This window comes from Phyllostomus discolor, chromosome 12 (assembly GCF_004126475.2).
Source record: "Phyllostomus discolor isolate MPI-MPIP mPhyDis1 chromosome 12, mPhyDis1.pri.v3, whole genome shotgun sequence".
NCBI lineage: Eukaryota > Metazoa > Chordata > Mammalia > Chiroptera > Phyllostomidae > Phyllostomus > Phyllostomus discolor.
This window is the reverse complement of record NC_040914.2, coordinates 42,374,739-42,398,776: the sequence shown is the minus strand read 5'-3', so window position 1 is coordinate 42,398,776 and position 24,038 is coordinate 42,374,739. Positions and strand designations below refer to the sequence as shown.

General features: G+C 60.8%; 1 protein-coding gene and 1 non-coding gene across 2 annotated transcripts; both read right to left on the bottom strand.

The window, feature by feature from the left end:
• Window positions 1-2,764: 2,764 nt before the first annotated feature.
• Window positions 2,765-23,847, bottom strand: LOC114488574 (AP-3 complex subunit sigma-2). The gene is made up of 6 exons (XM_028502303.2): window positions 23,714-23,847; window positions 20,529-20,620; window positions 20,048-20,159; window positions 17,054-17,125; window positions 4,638-4,745; window positions 2,765-2,946 (listed from the first exon to the last, which is right to left on the bottom strand). Exons 1-6 carry the CDS (start codon window positions 23,780-23,782, stop codon window positions 2,818-2,820), a joined length of 582 nt encoding a protein of 193 aa, XP_028358104.1. The 5' UTR covers window positions 23,783-23,847; the 3' UTR covers window positions 2,765-2,817.
• Window positions 17,333-17,468, bottom strand: LOC114488707. The gene has a single exon (XR_003683819.1). It is a non-coding gene; the product is annotated as a small nucleolar RNA SNORA14 (small nucleolar RNA).
• Window positions 23,848-24,038: the final 191 nt, after the last annotated feature.

Sequence of the window (24,038 nt, the reverse complement as noted above, 5' to 3'; positions counted from 1 at the left end):
CAAAGGTGGGGCCTGAGGGGAGTACCTAGTTAGGATGGGGCAGGTGCCTTTATGGCCGACGGAGCTTCCTCTCTCTCTCAACGGCTCTGGGACACTGCAGCTGCTGGCACCTGGGCCCCGACCAGCCCGCAGAGCTTCGAGCAATGTCTGTGGTGTCACTGTGACAGCGGTGTGGACTAAGGCCGGCTGTTCACAGTACGGCAGGGTGGGGTCTGCTGGGGGCGGGAAGTGGGTGGTCCTTGAAACGCTCTATGTAAGGCAGTCCCGTAGTCCCGGCCTCCCGGCTGCCGGCCACGGAGTCTGAGCACTCGGAGACGGAGACGAGGGAGGAAGCGGGGCCGCTTCTCCATCAGCCTGCCCAGAGTCTGGGTCTGAGGTTTCAGTGAGTGCCGGTGAGCGCCGGTGAGCACCGCGAGCCCGGCCTTCTGTGCCGCTTCACAACACGCTCTGCGAGGCCCCCCGGGGCCAAGGTCTCCCGCACTCAGGCCCGGCCCTGTTTTCACAGCCGGCCTGTCGGCAGCCGTGTCTCCCCCTCCACACACAGGCCGATGAGGGGTTCCTCTTCGCACATAAAAAAGCAGCTTACGGCTCTGCTGAGAGCGGGCGAGCGCGCCGGCCGCACCCACAGACAACCCCCAGCCGCACTGGCAGGCAACCCCCAGCAGTGAGGAAATGAGGGCTGGGGCCCGTTCGAGGGGACCAGTCTTTCCGCACGCAGAGCCAGGCTGAGGCCGTGCGCCGTCGCCCTGCAGGCGGCTCGAGGGGTGCTGCTGGCGTGTGCACTGCAGGGCCCACAGGGACCTGCAGGGCCCAACTGTGGCTGGTGGGAACCCCCGGTTCCAGGCAGGCAGAACATCGGGGACTGCCCCAGGGGGCCCCAGGATGCACAGCTTCTGCTGCAGCGCAGCAACCCACGAACAAATGCAGCACGGCAGCCCACCCGACGCCAGGCCCTGCTTCCCAGCACCGTGCTCCGGCTGCCTCGGAGAGCCAAGCCTGGTTTTAATCAGACTGTGAGAAGCTACTAAACTCTGTGGTCTCAGTTTCCTCGTCTACAAGATAAAAGATGGACTTAGGAGAGGAAAAAACAAAACAGAGGACTCTGGAGTCTGGGGGGCTCCCTCCTCGGCCAGGTGACCCGGCGAGGGCTACCTGGCCTCCCCGAGCCTCACCTGCTTCTCCGGGAAAACGGAGACAGCGGCGTCTGCGGGACCCTGTGGAAGGGCCCCGCTCGAGCCCCCTTCCCGCGGGTGCGAAAGGAGCGGCAGCGCCCCTCCCCTGCTCCCACCTCACACTCGGCTAACGGGAGGGGAAGGGGCGTGAGTGCGCCCACGTGTCTGTGTCCGTGAGAGAAAACCAACCCCTCCGAAGGCTCTGACATCAGACACACTCACCTACGCTTCCCTGTTCTGACCAAAGGGGGCTTCTGCCTAACGCGAGCCGCCCCCCCCCCCCCCCCCCTCAGAGGCTGCCAGAGAGGGTTCCAAAACCTCGGGCGGGAGGCGGCCTGAGCGGTGGGCACCGGCTGAAGCGGGAATGGCCGTGGTCCAGACTCATGGCCCGGCGGGGTGCCGTGCCACACAGGCTGCGTGAACGCACCAGGAGGCCCAGGAACCGGTCTGGGGCCCCCGCCAGCAGGCGCCGTGGCGGTGCAGCGCCCCGCTGCCGGCCTGGCTGCGGCGGGGCGGGGGCCGCAGGCGCTGCCTCGAAGAGCAGCTCCAGCTCTGAGTTAACCGCGGGAAGGACTCGACCACGCATAAGCCTTGCACGTTTCCAAAGCCAGCCCTGCGAGAACGCCGCCTGCAGGGAACAAGGCGAGCCCACGCGCAGAGCGTAGGGAGGGACCCCTGGCACGGCGGTCCGCCCACCACCGGTCTCGGCAGCACGCTTCCTGTGCCCCCAACCTTCCCCGGCTCAGGCTCGCGTGCGCCAGGGCTGGTACGACGGCAGTGGGTTCCCGTGCAGCGAAGACTCGACACTCATAACACAGCACCTGACCCGTCTGCTGCTCGCGCGGAGAATGTATTTTGAACCCAGAAGGAGCAGTCATTCTGAGACATTCCACACGGTGCCAGCTTTATCTTCTGCAGACACAGGGCCTCTCCCCTTCCAGGGGGCGTCCGGCTGCGCCGGAGAGCGCCGCGTGGGGGTGCTCTCTCCGACCAGCAGGGACGCGGAAGGCGGGCACCAGCCTCTGACCAGACCGCCTCGGGCACGCAGCCACCGGGGGCAGAGCTTGGACGGGGGGCAGTGGGCGGAGTGTCCCTCGGGAGGCCGTGATCCGACAGTCTGGCTGCACGGGCAGACTCCGGGGGGCACGGCCTAGCGGAGCCAGGGGGCGGCGCTCCTCCTCGGAGGGCCCTGCCCTCGCCCACCACTCACTGCAGCCCGGGTCTGCGGGCCAGACCCCCTGCAGCAATGGCACCTCGCTGGCAACCGTGGGCGCGACGGGACCCGAGGCGCCTCGTGGGGCTGCGGAAGAAGACTCTAGTCGGACGAGGTCCTGGTGGGGGTCCTGGGAAGCGGGCGGGCCTCTCCGCACGGCCCGAGCCCCGGGAGCGGCTGCACGCGGAGGGAGAACGGGCGAGCTGACCCGGTGCGCTGACCCCTGCTGAGGGGCCCGGACCCTCCCACCCGCAGTCAGAGCCGGCAGGGCTGCGCCGTGGGAACGGGCACTCGCTGGCGGCGACGCAGGCCCGCCGCTCCGGCACAGCGTGGGTCAGGGCCGCGGCTCCTCGCCTGCGGCTCGGAGTGGGTGCTGCCGCGGGACTGGCTCGGCTCGGCTCCGGGACTCCGGTGCAGCCCGGTCTTCAGCCCTCAGACAAACTGGGACAGGTTGGGGACTTTGATGTTGAGGTCGCCGATGTTGATGTTCCGAGGCATCTCCGGCAGGTTGATGTTTTTCACGGCGGACACGGCGCGGGCGGGGGCTGCCGAGAGGCCGCCCTGAGGGGAGACAAGACATGGGCGCGAGACAGACCCTCAGCGGCATCTCCTCAGCGTGCAGGACAACCAGGGGGAGGGGCCTAGTGCAGGCTCCGCCCCCCTCCCTCAGGAGCAGCCAGCCAACCAATCTTCAGGACGGGGCTGGGGGCGGGGCCTGTGGCTGGGGGCCCTGACCTGAGCTCCCCAAGGGGTGTGGCTACTGCAGTTTGTAGCCCCAGCACCTCACAGGGCCCGACCCACAGTCGGTGCTCAATAAATGCTTGCAGAAACTGCCCTGGCTGGTGTAGCTCCGTGGATTAAGTGCGGGCTGGGAACCAAAGCATCGCAGGTTCGATTCCCAGTCAGGGCACATGCCTGAGTTGCAGGCCAGGTCCCCCATGAGGGCCATGTGAGAGGCAACCACACACTGATGTTTCTCTCCCTCTCTTTCTCCTTCCCTTCCCCTCTAAAAGTATATTTAAAAATTTTTTTTTTAAATGCTTGCGGAAACAAGGGTGTTTTTCAGATTACAAAACAAAATGAAACCCTTTCCTCAAGGGACTGAAGACTCGGATAAACAAGTACAGTCACGGGGCAGTTTTTAAAAGGAGAGTGAATGTTGTGGCTTAGGGGACCTGCCTGCCAACTAATGATGTGAGGTGGAAAAAACAGGCTTTCGCAACGACACGGCGGGAGGAAAGACTGGCAGGAGGTGAGGCGCCCACAGACGGTCCACGTGCCTGCAGTCGGCACGCACCCTCTGGGCTCTCGCCCCCTGCGGACGACCCTCAAGGTCGCCTCCTCCTCGCCATCCCCGCTCCTCCGGACCGACTCCCACCCTGCCCTCGCGCAGCCAGGCTCCAGCCCTTCTGGTTTCCAGCCCCTGGCCTCAGACCCGCTCGCCGCTCCTGGAAGCTTCCCATCTGCGTTTCTAGGAGAACTGTAGTTGCCACAATAGCTGTGGGCTGGAAAAGCTTCTTCAGCAGGCCCTCCGGTCCCCACAGAGAGAGTTCCCGGTTTTGCAAGATCAAGTCCCACTGTGCAAGGCAAGGAAGCCGTGGCAGACCCCTGGGAAGGTGAGGCGGCCGCTCGGTCTGCGAGTTCCGCTGCGTGTGCAGGTGCCCTGTGACCTCTCTGCCCGCATGGGGCTGGAGGCGGCCATGGAGAGACCCCAGGGGCCGGGGCAGACTTCCTGCGCACATCTGTGCGATATGCGGGTGGGCTGGGCTGGGTTGGTTCCAGACCCCAGCCAAACTCCACTGCAGCTTTTTGTAAGGCTCGCAGGGAAACAAGGAAACCGGCAACACTGAGGTCTGGCAGACACCACGAGCAGTGGCAGCTGGGAGAGCAGCCTCTCCTGGTGCAGGCCAGGAAGAAGCCACTGTGGGATCAGAGGAGGGGACACTGGGCCCCCTGGGAACAGGTGGCTTTGAGAGGAGGAATTACAAGCCACAAATGTGGGCGGTAACCCCCCCCCCCCCCCCCCCCGCGAAGCTGCTTGCCTTCCTTCCCCGGCCACCTGGCTTTCCCAGCACTTTCAGCCTCCTCCTTACCTGTCCTCGCACCCATGAGCTTTGATGGGCTCCAGGAAGAAAGAAGGTAAGTGTAAGACGCCCCTAAGGTGCCACGGCCCACAAACCAACCCAGGTGCCCGCTCCTGTCTGCCCGGGTGCTCCAGAACCAGCCGGGGCCCAGGACAGCTGTGCACTCACCTCTGACTTCTCCAGCCTGTTCTGAGCTTCCACCTGGGCCACGATCTCATTCATGTTCGTCTCCAGCACCATCCCGCCCATCACCACTTCCTGCAGGATGTAGTGCACCTGAAGGGGCAGTGAAGGAAAGAGGGTCAGAGCCCTCTGCGGTGGTCGGCGTGACCCCGAAGGGGACCTCGCGGGCTCTCGGGCAACAGTGACCCAGGCCCCCCACTCATCCCCCGTCAATGAGGCCACGGGGGTCCCCCACGCTCGCTCATCACGCCACGGGTGTCTCCCACGAGCCGTGGTGGAGCTGCCCGGCTACACCCGAGGCAGCGAGGTGGTGGCTGAGAGCACAGGCTCTGAGGTCAGACAGACCTGGTTAAACGTCAGCTCTGCTGCTGGCTCGTGAACTTGGGCACGTTATCCCCCCATGCCTCAGCTTCCTGTCGGGAGGGACACTGGAGGAGCCTGGATGAGACGGCCCATGCCTGGCGCACGCCGGCTTCTCAACAGTCACCACAGCGTCGCCCCCCGTGGACAGAGGAGCGGGTGCACAGGCCGTCCGCACCCACACGACGGACCGCGTCCGGCCTGGGAAAGGAAGGACGTCCTGCCACCTGCGAGGACACAGTGGGCCCTGGGGAAAGCTGGCCCTCAACAGTCGGCGCCAACACAGACCCCCAGGGTAAGACTTCAGGATTTCCGCAAACTGGCAAAAAGGCCCAATCACTTAGAAGAAGGGCAGAATCTTGAAAATTTCCACAATAAAATTCCAGCAGAAAGAGGAGCAACATGTACGAAATTCCCGAGGAGAGAAGCCGTGGCGGAGGCACTCGGGAGCCTCTGACTGTCAGCCGAGAGCGAGAGCGGGGCCTGCTGCTAGGCCGGGACACCAAGGGCGCCAGGACCGGTGGTGAGCGCGCAGCCCACGGAGCGGCAGGGCTACGGCCACGGGGACAGCGTGGCAAGAGTGGGGCCTGCCGCTCCCACGGGCCTCTCGGGAGGAGCCGAGGCGGGGACGCTGAGGGCGCGGGCACCAGTGGTGGGCGCGCAGCCCACGCAGCGGCAGGACTACGGCCACGGGGACAGCGTGGCAGGAGGTGCCGGTGCCACATCTGGATGCTGTGGAAAGTCAACAGCGATGAAGACGAGGGAGATGCGGGGGAGAGGAAGAGGGCGGAGGAACAACACCGGTTCCCCACCCGCAATGACGGACAGCCGGTGGGCACTGCTGAAAACCAACACCCCAAGTCACAGAGGAACAGGCCTTCTGACTGTTACCTCGACTCCATGCCCCGCCCCGCCCCGCGCCCTCAACCATTCGCTGTCAACGACACTTTGACAGCCACGGAACTTCTTTTTGAGGGCCGAGACCTTTTCTGCGGACCAGAGTACTGTGCCATTTTTCTCACATAAAATTCACCCATGACGCACCCCTACAGCTCCCAGTCTCTCCGAGGCGGGGGGAGAACTCGGGCCCAGGGAGGCGGCCGGCACGTGGGAGCCCTCCCCGCCTGGTCCCCTGTCACCTTGCCCAAACCTGACTCAACTGTGTTTCCTCTTCAGGCAGCGGGCCTTTCCAAAGCCCTCCCTTTGTTCTCTCAGACCCATTCTCTTTTGTCACGCGTGGCTTCCTGTGCGCTACGGCGCACACCACACGGTCACCATGACCAGTGTCACTGGCACCAGCAGGTTCCGCTGGGCACAGCCGCCTCTCCCACTGCACGCGAAGTGACTGACAGGCGCCATTTCCCTGAGTGGGGACGGAAGGGACTTGAGCAAGGTGGAGGCTGCCAAGCACCGGTGTGGGGAGCGGGCAGGCACGCACCGGTGCTACACTGCGCGCCTCACAAGCTGAAGACGTCATCAGAGAACCATTCTGTGTAACGACAGGAGGTGGCAGATGGAGTGTGTGGTCTGGAGGACGTCGAGAGAAAGGGGGGTGAAACCCTCCGAGAGCCCTAAGAGCTCAAGGACCAACAAGACGCAGGGAGGCAGGGGAAGATGAAGCCCGAAACCTGAGTCATCGAGGCGGCAATAAAAGCCACACCAGCAGGAGAAAGCAGAGAGGTACAAAGTTCGTCCAGAGCCCGACACCCAGCCCGACGCAGGGCACACGGAACAAACTCAAATGGCCAGGGACCATGACTCCCAGCGTTCTGCTACTCAGCAACCCGAGATGATGGCACCAGCCAAGCCCAGTCACGGTGTCTGCCCAGAGAACCGAAGCACTGACACTTCTGGCAGGTCCCCTGGCACGCCGACCCGGCAGTCCCCACAGGCAGGCAGAGTTTCTCACCCCGACACAGAGAACACGGCCACCCCAATAAACCCGCAGCTTATCTCGGGGTGAGAAGGTGACGGAGGAAATGCCGTGAGGGGTGAGTCGGGGAAACACCGCGGGGAAAGTGCTGACGTCCCCAGGCCAAGGTGCACACACTCAAGGCCAAGCTTCAGTGACTGAAAGTTGGGAGTTTATAATCCCATCCTGTTAGAAATTGTCTCTTAAAACCCTCCAAAACAGTCAAAAGGTAGCGATGGTCACCAAAACCCAAGTGCCCACTCCTTCGAGGGCGATCTCACCCAGGGCGGAGCCTCTGTGCCCCCTGCCCACACGTCCGGACCCCCGCCTCCCTTGAGTCTCTTCTGCAGGCACCTGTCCCACCGTCCTCCCTCCCCTGAGGGCACCTGCTTCTGTAAAGGCCTCTGGAGGCACGTGAATGTGCTGGCCCAGGTGGGGGCCTGGGAGTCTGCACCCTGGGCTCCCCCAGGGGTCTTCCAGGGGCCCGGCTCACTGACAGGTGAGGCTCCAGCCCTGGGGCTCCCGGCGGGTGCGCCTCCTGTTCTGAGCAGCTCAACCCCAGCTCTGCGCCGGCCACGCCTGGCCAGTAGCCCCACTGCGCGCACAGACAGGGAGCGGGCACCGTGCGGCCCGGAGCGGCCCCCCAGGACTGTCCAAGCTGCTGTGACTTCCTGATGGAAAGAACGCACTTCCCCAAACTGCAACAAGGGCCCTCGGTGCGGCTGACCACGCTGCTGCTGCCGCCGCTCCTCCTGACCCCTCCACCTCCCACCACTCCGCACGGGGATCCTGCCACACAGTCCTGCAAAAGTCGGGGACACTCTTCCAGGACCCCAGGTGCTGAGTGCCCAAGGCTCGGGCTGAGCAAACTCAAGAACCACTCAGGACAGCTCACCGCCCTCCCAGGGACATTTCTGTGCCCACGTGTGTCCCCACTGGGGCACCTCCCTCTGTACACCACCCTGCTCTGTGCCCGTCCGTCCCCTCCCCAACCTCGCCCTTCCCCGAGGGTGGGCTCCACACACACCCATCGCCCCCCATCCCCACCCCCCGTGTGGCGCGCCGGGCTCGGCGAGCACAGCCCTTCCCCAGCGCCGCTGCGGGGGTAGGGGGGGCTCCTCTGGGTCAGACGCCCTGACCCTGAGGAGACACTGTCCTTGGGGCGGCCTGGCTTTTCACCCCGTCACCGAGACACAGGTGCTCCTGCCGGGGACAGACAGGTGAAGGTGGGTGGCAGCACGCCTGCTTGTGTCATGCCGGCATGGCAGCGTCCAGGAAGGAAAAGACCAGTGGCCCCTCGAGGGCAGAGGTGCCCCTGATGGACACAGCCCTGGGGCTGCCGGGACGGCGACACATCGTTTCGAGCAGAGTCCCGGGGCCTCACGAGCCCCTCGCTGCACGTTTCGCACGGAGTCGGAGGCTGCGAGTCCACGCCCAGGCCCACGGGGACCGTCACCAGAAGCAGAGCGGCGTGGAGCCAGAAGGCAGAAACATTCCTTTTCCTCCAGTAAAAACAGAGTTCCCAAACCCTCAGCTGGCCACGGGCTAAGAGGCCGTCTTTAAGTATCACACTCACAGTGTGTTTTTCTGTAGGTGTGATATGCTCCTCACGCTAGCGGCTCATGACAACTGGCCGGGGCCACCGTGAGGACGGGGAGGCACCCAGCACCCGCGCCGCTACGGGAGAGCACTGCTCCCCCAGGAAGGGGCGCTTCCGTGCCGGGGCGCAGGAACCCACCCAGCGGACCTCCATGGGCAGAGAGGGCCGCCCACACGTCGACGTGCCGGCGCCCAGGCTCAGCACCCGCACAGACCCCCCCGGACGCGCTCGCTCCCTGCCCCAGTGTTTCCCACTGGAGGGAGCAGGCCTGCGGGCCCGCAAACCCTGCCGACGCACGCTGCCCCCCTTTCCCAGAGCTGTCACCACACGGAGGGCAACAGAACGGGCCGAGACCAAAAGGGCACAGCGCGGGCTTGTGTGGAAACCGAGGACGCCAACACGGCAACCCTCTCGTTTTACAGCAGAGAGCGCGAGTCTACCGGGTGAAAAGCTAAGTGTGCACAGACCACCTTTTCCACTCCTCACTGGCCTGGCTGGCCTCATGAATTCCTAGGAAAGGGCCCAGGAGAACGGGGAGGAGGAGTTCTGGGGACAGCAGCACCCGCACGCCCTGCTGCCAGAGGGTGTGGTGGCCGCTGCGCCAGAGACCACAGGGCCACTTGCAAAGGACTGAGCGGTGTTGGGGGAAGGGAAACCGAGTCATCTTGGCCCAGCGTCAGTCTCCAGTTCCTGTCCACCCGTGTGAGGAAGAACGTGAAAGGGGAAGAGGGCACAGAAACGCCCTCCGGAAACCCGGTGCAGAAACACAGGGACCCTTCTCTCCCCCCCGCCCCCCCCACCCCCGCTGTCGTTCCAAAGTCCCGAGTTTTATCAGTGTTTTAGGACCGGCTGGGGACTGGCCATCCCCGCCCCTCGCCCTGCATCTGCCTCGTCCGCACACCCACACATGGTGATGAGTCGCCACATCCGTCAGCCGAGCGCCTCTGCAGGCCCAGCGGCCAGGAACGACGGGGTGAGAAGCGGCCCCAGCCCCGAGGGGGGGCTATCTGGCGGGGGGCAGCACTCTGCCCCCACCACACGGAGTTCACGAAAACCTTCCGAAGGCGCCGCACACGCCCAGGACTGCCGACACAACACTCTGGGCGCCGCCGAGCCTCCGCTCTGCCAGCCGTTGTTAGCGCTGACGGAGAAACCCACTCCGCGCCCAGATGCCTGCGGGCGCGCGGGCGTCTGGCCCCAAGCGGCTCTGCTGAGACGAGGCGGCGCCCTCGGCAGGGTCTGTGTTTCCTCTGGTCCTCGCTGTCGCTGCCTCCTGCACCGTTTTTACACCTTTCCCCGGTCTTCAGACCGGAAATGTACGGCTTCCTCCAGATGTCTCCCTAAGGCCCAGTCCCCAGCCCTTGATTTTCTTTCTTCACTTTCACGCACGTGATCACACATTCTTTCAACGGAGGACAAATGAATCTGGCGGAGCCTCACCTCACACGAGACCAGGCTCCAAGTCACCGAGTGGGACGGGAACGAGACACAGCCCCGACCCCGCAGCGCCTGTGTGGTGCGCCCGGCTCACCTTCCTCCCCCGAAACACACAGGCGGGTCTCTCTCCCAGCGCGCCCCGGACGAAGCCAGGGGCTGTGGCGACCACCCAGATGGGAGGCGGCACTGTGACGTGTAGCGCGGAAACCACTCCGGGCCGCACGCATGACGCTCACGACGGAGCAGGGGCAGAGAAGAGCCGGCTCCAATCCCCTCCACCCCACCTGAGGACACACTGGGCGGCTGAGGAGAACTGCAGGCAGAATCGTTCCGCACTTAGAATTTTTATTCTCTTTCTTCGTGCCGAATGGCTAGAGCTGAGTCTGCAGAAGCTAAATCTGTGCCCGTGAGCCCACGGGGCCCACTGCGCCCGAGCTCACGTGCCAGGGTCAAGGCTTCCCCTCGCTGCCAGTGAGAGTGTGAGCTGCAGCGAGGCCTACCTTCACCCCACAGAAGGTTGAGGGCCGGAAGGAGGAAACGAAGATAAGACGTGGACCTTGTCCTCAAAGGGCTTACACTCAAGGGCAGAATCTGAACCTGGAGAACTGTAATAAAAGGAAGACCGAGGTCAGCCCCACGACTCAAGGACAACATGACATGCAAGTTCAGAGGAGGGTGGGCTGTAAAGTAACTGCTAAATGAAGGAGGGAATGGCCCGTCGCCCGGCAACTCATTAACTCCTCTCTGGGTGCTGCCGGTGATCCTCCCCTCACAGGGCTTTGCACCCGTACGGCCGACGGCAGCAAAACACACTCGAGAACCCCGAGTCCGAGTGCGAGTCCTCCGCGAAGCAGTTTTTAAGACGCGTTGTAGCGGGACTTGTCCTTCCTTGCCTGCAGCCCCAGCCCGCCTCCCACGGCGCCCCGGCTGCAGTGCTGGCCCCGGAGGCTACCCCGGTGCTGGCAAGAAAGGGTCCGGGCGGTCCCCGAGTCTCCCCCTCTCCTGGCTGCTCACGTGCTCACACGGCATGCCCCAAACACGCACCTCTTTCCACGCCAAGGGTGCTCAAGCAGGAGAGGACGCTAAGGGCCGAGTAGCCGTGTGGAGCCCAGGGTCTGAATTCCGTCCCTGCCACTTCCTACTTGTGTGGCCTTGAAGAAGCAGGCGTTCTGGCTCTAAACCTCAGTTTCTTCATCTGTAAAATGGGGAGACCCAGAGTCCTTCCCTGACATGCCTCTTCCGAAGCTAGAACAAGACGACACAGGGAAAGCGAGACCCTGCATTTGAAGCCCTCAGCTATCATGTGCCTGACACCTAAGCATGAGACGACTACTAGCTGGCGTGGCGATCACAATCTTGACCAACCCCCTTCCCAAAGCAGGGGTTTGCTCCCCGGCCCCTGAGACAGGGCAGACCCTTCCCCTCAGTGCAGAGTCTCCTGAGCAGCGGGAGGAACCGTCACAAGTTCTCGACGGGCGTCGAGCTGCAACGTGCTTGGAGCCACCCCCGCCCCGGCCCGACCGGCACCCGGGTAAGTGAAGAGCAGGCTCCTGCCCGCCACCCCGGGCCTCCGCCACTCTTCCCGGCGGACCAAACGGCGGGGGTCGGGGGAGTGAGCACACTTTATCTGGCCACCGAGAAAAACGTGCAAACATCACGCCTGGACCCAGGAGCCCGTTTCCGAGGAGATGGGCTCCTGCCTCTCTGCAGCCCTCACAGCTCCTGGGGAGGCCCGGGGCCCCGCCCCCAGGGCCCTTCGCAAGCTGAATCGAAACCTGGCAGAGCCGGGACCTCCTACAGACAAGGTGCATGAGTCAGCGCTGCGGCAGCACAAAGTGCGAGGGAGGGACTGGCAGGTGGTGAGCGGGAGAGGCAGGCGGAGGCTTCAGGTCTTCGTACACGGGGCGGAGGAGCCTGCGCTCCGTCCTGCTGGCAGTGGTCCCGCTGGACGGCGGAGCGAGGCGTGGCCCCCTCCCCACATGACCCGCAGCTGGGGGAGAGCGAGCTGCAGAACAGTTCGGACAAGGGGTCAGAGAATCGAAACCACTTCTGATGTGTCATCAGAAGGGTGTGTGAAGGGTGGATCTGAGGGGGAATTTGGAAAGAGAGAGAACAGTAAGAGAAAGGTAAATACAAAGACAAAAATCACCACTTACTGAGCTGGCCAGTTACTAACTGCCATCCTCAAAACAGCCCCGAGCGGTGGAGGGCAATGTGCTCCACCGAGCCGCGCACCCACTGCCTGGGCGTCGCCCGCGGCGCCGCGGGCCGCCAATAGGAAACACCGGTTTGGTCAAACCGTGAGCGCCAGCGACCGCGCGAGAGACCTCGGCTCGATGCGCTAAAATCATGGACACCACAAAACAGGGGTCTAAGAACTGATGACCTATGAGACCCAAGGGGGTGTTCAGGGGGGCCGTCTACATTGCTCCCTCAGCACCCCAAAATTAGCAAGCATGTGTGGGCCATCACTTTGAAAGTCAGGAGCTAATTAGAGCCTAGCTTTTAAAAATGTGCATCAGATGTCATCTGAAAAGTTATTATAACAATTTAAAAATGAAAAGGCACACTTAGGTTGGACAACCAACCAGCCGCACTCGAGTGTCCTGCACTGTTCAGGTCGCCCACCGTGCATCACAGGCCTCACAGGCCGACGCCGTTCCCAGAGCTCACCGTCCCGTGGGAACGGGCTGAGCAACCCGAGCGCGAGAGCAGGGGGGCGGGCAGGCCGGCCCTGCAGAGCGGGGACAGCCTCATGGAACGTGGAGCTCAGGCTGAGCCCTGAGCCGGGGGCCGGGGAGGGGGTTTCAGGGTGGGGAAGGGCAGGGACAAAGCAGGGAGGTGGGGATTGGCAAGGTGCGTGTGGAAAGCAGAGGAAGGTTCGGACGGGCCTGAGGGGGCTGCGCCCCAGGGCAGGGGGAGCCGAGGGCCCAGAGGGCTTGCCACCCAGGGGTCTTCGGAGGCCAGGGGAGGAACGCAGAGGGGAGGGAAAGTGGGAGGGATGTCCCCTACTACGGAGGGTCAGACCGGGGAGGGATGCGGGAGCGAGACTGGGCAGAGCTGCTGCAGGTACCTGGAGCTGCTCTGTTAGTTACCTGCACTCAGGTAAAGGGCGTTTAGAAACAGAACAGCATGGGCAGAGGGGCAGCGGAAGCACACACTGAGGGAGAACCAACACCACATGGTGACCACCTGGAAGCAGAGGGGGAGTTGGCATCGATGAGACTTTCCACCTCGGAGGACGGTGTCCACTGACAGAACCGGGGTGGCTGGACGAGAAGTCGTGGCGGAGGCAGCAGCTGGTGTGCACTGAGGAGGCCGCAGGGCGGGCCCTCCGGGTGGGAGGTGCCACCCACCCCCAGAGGCACGAGCCTGCACCTGGGTCAGAGGGAGGTGCAGCAGAAGTGCCCGGGGCCAGTGCACCACGTGCAGGCGGGCGCCGGGGACGTGCCCCTGCCCTCACCCAGGGCGGGAGACGGAGCTGCAGCCTGAAAGCCCAGGGCTCACGACCAGCGGCAGGGCATCTCCCTCTCCCTCCCCGAGGGCTCCGTGGCCAGCACTGAACGTGGAACTTGTGGGCAAATGAGAGTCCAGAGGGACACACTGCGTCCTGCTGGGGGGAGCGCAGGAGGTGCTCGGCTCCAGGCTGCGGCGGGGCGGCTCCCCTTGGAGCGAGGGCGCTGGGCTGGGGCACCCTCTGCCCGAGGCCGCCGGCACGTCCCAGCCCGTGGGGCAGGCCCGGGCGACTCCAGGAGCAGCCTCCGCCACCTGGGCTCCCCTGGGTGGAGACCTCACTCCCCAGGTCACAGGCAGATGTGGCCACCAGGGCTGGTCGACGACAGAGACGTGACTGTGGTGTGTTTTCACCAGGCCAACAGACCCATCTGCTTTCAGGCTCATAAACGCTCCCCGAGGCGGACGCCGGGCCCACACCCTGGCGGCCCCCCCCACCGGGACACCGGGAGTGACCGCAGTTCCCAGGCTACAGTGGGGATAAGGCGCAGACCATCTATCAGCTCTTCCGGCTCCCGCGGACCCGCCTCAGGGCAGCCTCGAGCGATTCACACACTGTTTACCGTGCCAGGCAATAAAGCTTAGAGACAGAGGACTTCCTGTCCTCCTCCGCGCAGTGAGCCGCAGGGACCAGGGTGACCAGCAGACAATCTGTGCAAGTGGTACGTTTCGGAAAGTCAGTCCCCACGCTTACCACGCTCCCCTCCCGGGACACGGGGACTCTTAACAGAATTTCTTACCCAGTGATGGCCTATCCGATCCCTCCCCCACTGGACCCCACCCCCTGTTCCTTCCCACCCTCCTCGCTCCCTTCAGCCACACCGCCCACCCTCGGGGCTCTGCCCGCCTTCCTCCCCCTGACTTCCCCCAGCCAGCTGGGCTTACTTCCCTCGGGTTCGCACTGAAGTGCCACCTCTGCGGGACGCCCTCCCCACAGCCCCATGGAAAATGCCCATCTCACCTTCCCACTCTGTGGCCCGCTTCACTTCCTCCCCAGCCCCCATCACCACCCACCACTGACTTCATTCTGTCTCCCCCCAAAGATGAGATTCACGGAGACGGCACCGGGAACAGTGGGTGGTTAACTGAATTCAACAACGAGGCAGCAGGGCGTGCCAGGGACCGAGCTGACACCTGGACAAGCATCGGGGACCAGGACAGTCCGATCCCTCCCTCAGCAGTGTCTGGGGGGAGGGCAGGCCGGGGCAGGGACAGGTAAAAGGAGGACACACCCCGCACAGTTTGGGCCCGGTCCCAAACACTTCCCGCACAGCACAGTCGAAGCTCACGCCTGCCACACGGGCCCAGGGCCTTCCCGACGCCCGTGCACGTGCAGCTCCCAAGTGGCGGAGCCGGGGTTCAGCAGCCATGCGGGCTCCAGCGCTGGCTCCTCCCCGGGCAGACCTGCCGTGCCCCACGACCCGCCGTGAGAGGCCATGGCAACAGCAGCCGAGGGCATCACGAGACAAAAACCGCTATTTCAGTTCCCGGCACCGGGGGGAACGTCACGCAAGGTGACGTCATGATGGCTCGTTTCCCTGAAGGGTGAGCCAGAACCGTCGGTCGGGAGAGGCAGGGGCTGGGGACTGTGTTACACGTAACTGAATTTGAAGTGAGGTGAGCTGTGATGGCGGTGTAGGAGTCGCCAGCAGGCGGAGACCTGAAGCCACGGCACTGCGTGAGGTTTCCTAAGGGGGTCTAAACCAGGGAAGAGGAAGAGGGGCCAGGTAAGAGGTCAGGAAAGGCAGGCGGAACGGCCAGGAAGAGAGAAAACGCCAGGTGAAGGTGCCTTAGGCACGAGGGGGTGTCAGCCCCGCTCGCTCGGCCGAAGGGACACTCCAGTGCCCACCGGAGTCGGGCGCGGAGGACAAGGCTCTCCAGTCTGACCGCCGCCTGCCTCTGCGGACTCGGCCCGGACCGACCCCGCACGCGCGCCCCGTGCCGACCCGGCGCTCTCCGTGCGGGACGCACTGCTCCCGGCTGAGGGCACCGGCAGACGCGGCGGGCCGGGCCCCGCTGGCACACAGCGCGGGGGTCAGGGACGCTGTGCAGCAGCAGTGGTGACGGGTGCACTGTCCAAAGTGCCCCCAGCGGCCCCCTGGCGACCCGTCTGGCCGGAGCTGTGCGCAGCCCCAGGTCTCTGGCGGCTGGCCTGCACCTGTCGCGCGACACAACCTGTGTTCCCGCTGCTTCAGGGGCGTGAACTCTGAAAACCTGAACTCTCCTGGGATTCTGGTTGTAGCAACAGAAACTCACAAATTCTGTAAATTTTTACATGCCGTATCTGTTATAACAGTCATGCTTCAAAATTCCCCAATTCTAAGGTTTAGTGAAAAAACACGAGTGTTTTAAGTTCCGGGCACTGGAGCCTACGCCTCAGGTTGCTGACCGGTCCACGGGGATACCGGCCCCCGACTGCACGAGGCCCTCGGGCGCAGAGCCCCCGGGGCACCCCGAAGGGCCAGCCCTGCCCCGGAGAAGGCGGTGCCCAGGGATGCGCATGGCCCTGCCCGCTCTCCACCCTCGGCTCCCACCAGCCGCACCCTGCCGCCCCCCCCACCCGCCCGCCGGGAGCCCGCCCCGCCCGGCTGTGCCACACTCGGCACTCAAGGGCCGCACACCCAGGACCGGACCCTCAGCCAGAGCTGCCGATGGGCCCCCCGCAGACCGCCGTGCCCACTGGGCACCTGCACGCCCCCGTGGCGCCTTTCGAAGTGCGGCGCGTGGCCCATCTGTCCAGCGGGGCGGCGCGCTTCCCGAGTGCGGGGCACGGGTCTCTCCCATCTGTGTCTCTGCATCGAACGCCGAGGGGTCCAAAGACACCTGCCTCGCCAGGGCAAACGCAGACTGAAGAAGGGTCCCGGCCCGGCCACGGGCGGTCTCCCAAACGCCAGCACCCGCCCCCCACGGACCATGGACCACGGCGACAGCAACCAGGTAAGGAGCACCACGCCATGACCAGGCAGACCTCAGAAGCAGCAGCCCCTCCCGCGGGAGCAGCAGGCACGGCGTGTGCCAGACTGGATGAATTGAACGTGGCCGCCCCCGCCCCTGCTGGCTATCTCCCGCGTCTAATCGGGCACACGAGGACACAGGTCACGTTTAAGAACACGCACTTTGAACTGCTTCCCTGCAGAGCACCGCCCGGCTCTAAACTGCACAGCCGATATCTTAGCCACTGCACTGCTCATAAGGAAATAAATACATTTTACTAGCCAAGTCAAAGCCTCTGTGTCATGATTATTTCAAAGCGTTACTCTCACTGGACTGTTGCCCGGGAAACATAAAGCTATTTATAGTTAGCACGAAACCACTCGTCCCACCGAGGGCCCGAGAGCCGGTCGCCCTGGGGCCGCCTCTGCTGCACGCCAGGGGGCCCGGCAGGAGTCTCTGTGTGTGAGCGCTGGCACAGGTCCCAGCAAAAACACCCCCAAACGGCCACTGCTAAGTTATCAAGTGAAAACAGGTTCTGGGAATGCCCCCGGAGTGTGAAAACAGAAGAAGAACATGAAAGTGGAGGTGGCTAGAGACACCCAAGGCTCTGGTTCCTAGGGACCCCGGGGTGGGGACCGCAGGTACCTTGTCCATGTGGAAGATCAAATCCAACTCACAGACGTTTTCGAAACATTTATCCAGGGTCTCCACGAACACCTAGGGAACAAAAGGAAATGGGTGAAGAAGAAAAATAGGGAATGCCCACGTCTTCAAAACTATCACATCTGGAGGTCAAGAGGTAGTCCTCATACCGTTTACCTTGCGGTAAATCTCAAAACAGAACCTACCCCCCAGAGCCGATGACCCCAGAGTCCCAGTTTGGGGGGGACAATCTAGAACAGGGCAACCTTTCGTTTTTCTTAAAGATGTCGCAGGCATGAAGTGAGACCGAGCCCCAGGAGAGCAGCCCGGCCCCCTGGCCTCCCTGCAGCCTCCACGGCGCTCACTCGTACCTCAGAAGCAGCGAGAGCGAAGCGACCAAGAGGGCGTGAGAGCGCAGGCCGCCCCCGCCCCGTGCGGCTCAGCGGGCCGGGCGTCACCCAACAGAGCGGAGGGTGGCCGCTCTGACTCCGGGTCAGGGCGCGTGCCTGGTCCCTGGGGTATGCAAAATGTAACTTATCTCCCGCTCTGTCTCCCTCCCTTCCCCTCTCTCTGAAAATAAGTAAATCTTAAAAAAAAAAAAAAAAAAAGATAGCAATACAAGCAGCAGACACACGTGGCCCTCCTCCCCCCGTGTACGACACTGATCTGCATGAAATAACAACGGAAACACTACGGACACGGCCGCCACGCGTGTAGCACCCGCAACTGCCGGCGTGTGAGCACACTCTGTCCTGCCGACGGCCCTTCATTCACAACGCCGCATCCTGCCCGCCCTAGCTAACACGATTACGCTCTTCGCTCTCCAACGTCACGCTGGAACAGAGGAGTGTACAGAGGATAAAGACGCACGTCACTGCTTTGTGACTTCTGAGAATGACCACGCCCCATAACCAGCGTCCAGATTCCGAAATGGGACATCACCAGCTCCAGGGACCCCCCCACCGCAGGCCCCCTCACACAGACCCCGCCTCCAAAGGTGAGCACCCCAACTCCTACGGCCCTGCCGAGCTCTGCCCCACTCTCAGTTCACACGGACGGAGCCACACGCTCACGGCTGTCTTCCAGTTGTTCTGGATTTCCTAGTAGGTAATTTCATCTGCAAACGTGACGTGTTCTTAAGGCTCGTGCGGCCAACACCCCACGACTGCCCCTTTCTCCTCAAAGCACACCTGTGCACTTCCTGGCCGTTCGTTCTTCCCGACAAACTTCCCTTTGCCTAGTTCTGTAAGGTCTCCTGACGGCGTCGCGCCTGGGCTCCCCACCCAGTCTGTCGGTTACTGCTGTCCCCTCTGCGGACTCCTCCCGACCAGGGGAGGTGTAGAGCCCACTCCCTTCAAGCACGCCTTCTGGGTCCCCCAGTGTTACTGGGGTCAGCGCCAAGCACTCCGCACCACGGTAATTCCCAAACACTGAGTGTCCCCTGTCACTACTCTAGGTGAAGTTTCTCTAGCTGTTCTCACAGAACATTTAATTTTGATGACTTCATCTTGTATTCTGCTATTTTGCTCTACCGTTCATTACTTGTAATATTTTGTGCATTTTTCTCTTTAGGTTTTCTGGGTACATACTTAGGCCGTCTTACAGTGATAACTTATCTCTCTTCCCTCGCTGTGTTATTTCTTCACTTGTGTTTTCATCACTCATTACAAGTGTTTGTTCAACTTGAAGCGCACAGGCAGACACACCTTGTTTACACAGACTTCTGCAGGTCCCTCCCTGAGACGGCGCCGCCTCTGGCCAGCGGCTCCAAAACTAGAACCGGTCGCTCCCAGGGACCCACAGGGGGCGACTGGTGGGGGCGCGCTGGGGAAGGAAGGGTAGTTTTCACTGCATGTTTTTGGTGAGCTTTTTGAATTTGGAACACGAATGTATTATTTCTTCAACAATAATGCTAAATAAAGAAACCTGCACTCGATCATCAAATGAAAGTGCTTCCCGTTTCAGTTTCGGGAATACAGTTTGGGCAACTGTCTCCCTCGGCTCCAGTGGGAGGAAAGGAAACTATCAGCTCCCACTGAGGCGACTCTGGGCAAATACCTAGGGACAGGGCCCGGCTGCCAGGGGAACCAAACACGTAACTAGAGGGTTGGAACGTTCAGTGCCCCCTCACCCCCGGAAGGGACCACTCGCCAATGGCTGATGATTTAACTAACCCTACCTTGTAATGGAGCTGCCACTAAACCCCAGAAGGGCAGGGTTCAGAGCTTCCAGGTGAGTGAACCCCAGGAAATGTGGGGAGAGGGGTGTCCACTCCCCACACCTTGATCTACACCGCTGCCCCGTCTGACCGCCCTGTGTCACACCCTCGCATGCCCCCCTGGCAATCCAGGAAGGACAGTGTTTCTCTAGAGAGTCCTGGGAGCAGCCTCGCAAACACATCAAACCCGAGGGGGCGGCCACGGGAACCTCTGAGCTGCAGCCAGGCGGCCAGACGCGCAGGCGGCACACGGCCCAGTCCTGGGTTCGGTGTCTGCCTGCACACGGACAGTGTCCGAGCTGAGTTAGGCTTACGGGACACCTGGTCAGTGAACTGGTGTTAGAGCAGCGCCTGAAAACCGAGGGCAGAGAGAGGGCTGGGTAGAAACCAGTGACTCCAAGCTCTTGTCAGTGTTTCAGGGTGGCTGAGGAGCGTTCCTGTGGCGCCACCTGGTGGACGCCTGGCAACTTTCACCGACGTCAGTAAAGAGACTGACAAAAGGATCTAGCAGGAGTGTCCAACCTTTTGGCATCTCTGGGCCACCCTGGAGGAAGAAGAGTTGCCTTGGGCCACACATAAATACACTGTGACATGCAATCACACATAAAAACCTTAGCGTGTTTTAAGTAAGTTTACGAGTTTGCGTTGGGCCGCATTCACAGCCGCCCTGAGCTGCATGCGGCCTGCGGGCCGAGGGTTGGACAGCCCTGGTGCAGGACGGCCACCCGACCGTCCAGTGCTCACTCCCTGAGGTGGCTGCCATTGGCTGACACACGTACCTGGATGAGGTCCAGGATCCCGAGTTCACTCTCTGATGAATCCACGCAAAACACAAAGTAGAGGGTAGCATAGTGCCGATAAATCAGCTTGTAGTCGGAGCCACCAATCAAACTGCGGAAGACGAGAACCATTTAAAGGCTTGCGTCTTAAACACAGCAAAGAGAAGCCGTGTCCCGGGAGAACAGAAAGGGCCCAACAGAGAGGGGGAGGGTGGGCCGGAGAACAGGCCGGGCGGGCCGGGCAGACGCAACCACGTTCGGCAGCGGTGCCGAACGCTGCGTCGCCTCACCTCTCCTTCCGCCCGCCCTCCCAGGAAGTGCACGGCCAGGTGGGGAACACGGGACGCACGCCCAGTCTCCCCCTCGGCTCCAGGGGTGCCGGGCGCCCACCCGGCGCTGCACTGCCGCCCCGAGAAGCGACAGTGATGAGGGCCACCCCCAAAGGGCACACACGGGGAGAACACTGGAGCCGATCGCTTACCTTCCGCCCTCCAGGAAGTTACAGATGTTGTCGTCCCGCTTGAGAACCAGGTGGAAGGTCTCCCGGACGATCTGCTGCTGGATTTCTTCTGGCTGCAGAGCGAAAGGAAGAAAGTGACTCAGCGAGAACGTCCGAAAACACACCCCGCTGCCGGAGACGGACAGGGAGCGGGGTGCCTCCCGGCTGGGAAGGCGCTGACCATGTGGTACCAGTTTCCAGAAAAGACAAAACTGGTGAGAAAAAATAAAAGGGAAGTCCATGGGAAAATGGACAAGGCTCTGCTACAGGGATGAAGGAAGGGCACATATACTTAGATACCTAGTCACTAGCCACTATCGCCTGGATGGGTAGGCCGACATTTCTTGATTCAGTACCCAACGCAGGAGAACTGCCAACTCTCCAGCCAGGTGAGAGAGGAGCTAGAGGCCCGGCCCTGAGGTGTTCCGTCTTCCCCAGGAAAATGTCTGTCCCAGGGCAGGCGCGTCCACCAGTCTGACGCCTTAAGGAGATCGAGATGTGATCACACACACGTTTTCAAACAAGCTGAGCTTGCTTTTTTCTGCTGGTGATATAGGTATTACGTTGAAGACGGTGCGTGCCCAAAAAAGTGCTACTGAGAAAGATAGGAAAAGTTCCATTTACAGTAAGAATTTTGAGTAATTGCAGAGCTATAAATACTTTTTTTCCGCACTTACTACATATGAGAAAGCTCAACTGTGAGGGAATCTCTTGGTAACTGACATTCGATTTATATACATATCACTATATATAAATCAAATGTGAGTGTGTGTATACAAACACACACACACACACATCTCAGAGTAAGTCATTATAGAAATAATTAACAGCTCCAGATCAGTGCTCTCAAATCTCAATAAATGTGCAATAAGTCACCTGCACATGTGATTAAAATGCAGGTTCTGCTTCAGTCGGCCTGGGTGAGCCCTGAGACCGTTTCTAAGAAACCTCCAGGTGACACGGATGCTGCTGGTCTGGGGACCACACTTCGGAGTGGCAGGCAAAGCTTAAGAAAACCTTCAGACCAGACTTGCCCGAAGAGTTAGAAAATAGATTCAAGACATGTTAATCCCTTTCTTCCTGCAGCATTTAATTTAAGCTTCAAGTGGTTAGTTATCTAAAAGACATAGAGGTAAAAACGGGGAAAACATCGTTGTGGAGAAACTATTTTTCATAACGTGGATTCAGCGTGGGAAGACAGTATTTGCTGAACGGATGAATGAAAACTTGCTCATCACTTGCCCCTGTGAGTTCCAGTAAATCAGTCACTACCCTCCTGGTTTCCATTTAAAGATGCCAGGAGTTAAAGGGTTAACTGTGTACTCGGAAGCACAAAACGTGCTAAGCACCAGCACTTTTTTAAACTCACCAAAACGTCTCCCAAACTAGGGCCTTTTACCTGACTCTGGGGGGAAGTGGAAGCGGTCGGTGGGGACGTGGTGTGAAAGGGTGAGGCCACCTGGTTTCTCATTCACCAAAGAGGGAACCTCCCAACTATTTACAGACCTCAATTCTTTCAATAACCCCTCTTCATCTTTCAGTACTCTGCACTCGGCAAGGTAATTTTCACTCATGAGCTAACACGGTTCTTACAAAAATCCTACGTTCTCCAGAAAAGATCCACAGCTGGCGAATAAGGACATGAACGCTGCTCAACATCATCAGTTACCGGGGAAACAGAAACCAAAACCACAGGGAAAACGCACCTCACACCCGCTGAAACATCTTTAATCAACAAGATAGCGAAAGTGACTACGGAGGTGGAGACACTGGGGCGTGTGGGCTGCCGAAGAAAACGCGAAAGGGTCCAGCCACTCTGAAAAAAAAACCTGGCAGTTCCTCAAAATGTTCACCATGAAGTTACCACTTATCCCTGGTTGGTGTAGCTCAGTGGATTGAGCGTGGGCTGCAAACCAAAGTGTCACAGGTTCGATTCCCAGTCAGGGCACATGCCTGGGTTGCAGGCCATGACCCCCAGCAACCGCACATTGATGTTTGTCTCTCTCTCTTTCTCCCTCCCTTCCCTCTCTAAAAATAAATAAATAAAATCTTTAAAAAAAAAGTTACCACTTGACCCAGCGATTCTACTCCTGGGTATAACACCAAGAGAAATGAAAACACACGTCCACATAATAGCTGGTAGTACATGAATGTTCTTGTCACGTTATTCACAGGAGCCTCAGGTGGGAACATCAACTGGTACAGGGACGATCACAACTGGTATGTCCGTGCCACGGAATGTATTTTGGCAACAAGAAGGGATGAAAAACTGATACAGCTACAGTTCGGAAAAACCCTGGAAACACACTGTGCTAAGGGTAAGAGACCAGTCATAAAAGACCACACATCCTATCACCCCATTTATACGAAATGCCCAGAATCGGCAAATTTAGAGACATAAAGTAGATTAGTGGTTGCCTAGGGCTGGGGGACTTGAGAGAGAAATACAGAATAGCTGCTAATGGGCAGGGATTTCTTTCCCGGGGAATGACAATATTCTAAAATTGTGATGACAGTCCCATAACTTTGTGGCCCTACTAATAACCACTGAATTATCCATGTTGAAAAGGTGAACTGGATGGTCTCAATAACACCTTAAAAAAAACAGGGGAAAATTCACACACAGATACAAAAATGAGTAGTTATATCGAATGCTAATGTTTTTATTTCGATATAGTTATTTAATAAAATGTAATCTAGCCTTTAAAAGTCTATGGAAAAGCATTCCAGACTCCCTGGCTAAAGCAAAAACACTTCAAGAATCTGCATATTCCCTCCTCCTCCTCCTCCTCCTGCGACTGAGATTAAGCAAGATTAAAATGGCTTAAATCATTCATGTTTGCAATGAGGCATCCCCCCTCCCCGCCCCGTCCCATCCCTTACAGAGCCCTGAGACCCTGCGGGAAGTGTCACAAATTGACACAGAAATGCCGGGGTCCAGGAAGGGGCTAGGGGGAGCGGAAGCAGCGGAAGCAGCGGGGCGTGGGGACAGCAGGCCCGACGCCAGGCCCGGCCCAGGGGAAGGAGACGAAGGAGCGTGACGGTCACGCAAAGTGCAAGAGCCTGAGACGGTCGGCGCGCGGTGGCCGCGCGAGCCGTCGGGGCCTAAGGGACGGGAGAGGACACGGGTCCCCGGAAGGGACGTGACGAAGCGGGGCCGCACTCACGAAACGCTGGTAGAAGCGGACCAGCCGCGGCTTCCCGTGGTTGTTGAAAACCAGAATCGCCTGAATCATCTTCGCCGGCCAAGCTTCTCTGAACACTGTTATTATCTTGAAAACATCAGCTTCCGCCACAACCCGGACACTTCCGGTGGGTGCGCCTCTGAAAGCGGCCGGCAGAAACTTTCCCGGGCGCCCAGGGGCCGGACCGCGAAGAGTCCGCTTTCCCGGCTCGCCGAGGAGAAGGCCGGTGAGGACATCGAGACCCCGAGGCTGGGGAGGGTAGTCACCTCGGCCAGCGTCGGCCGGCGAGTCGAGCCTGGCCAGGACG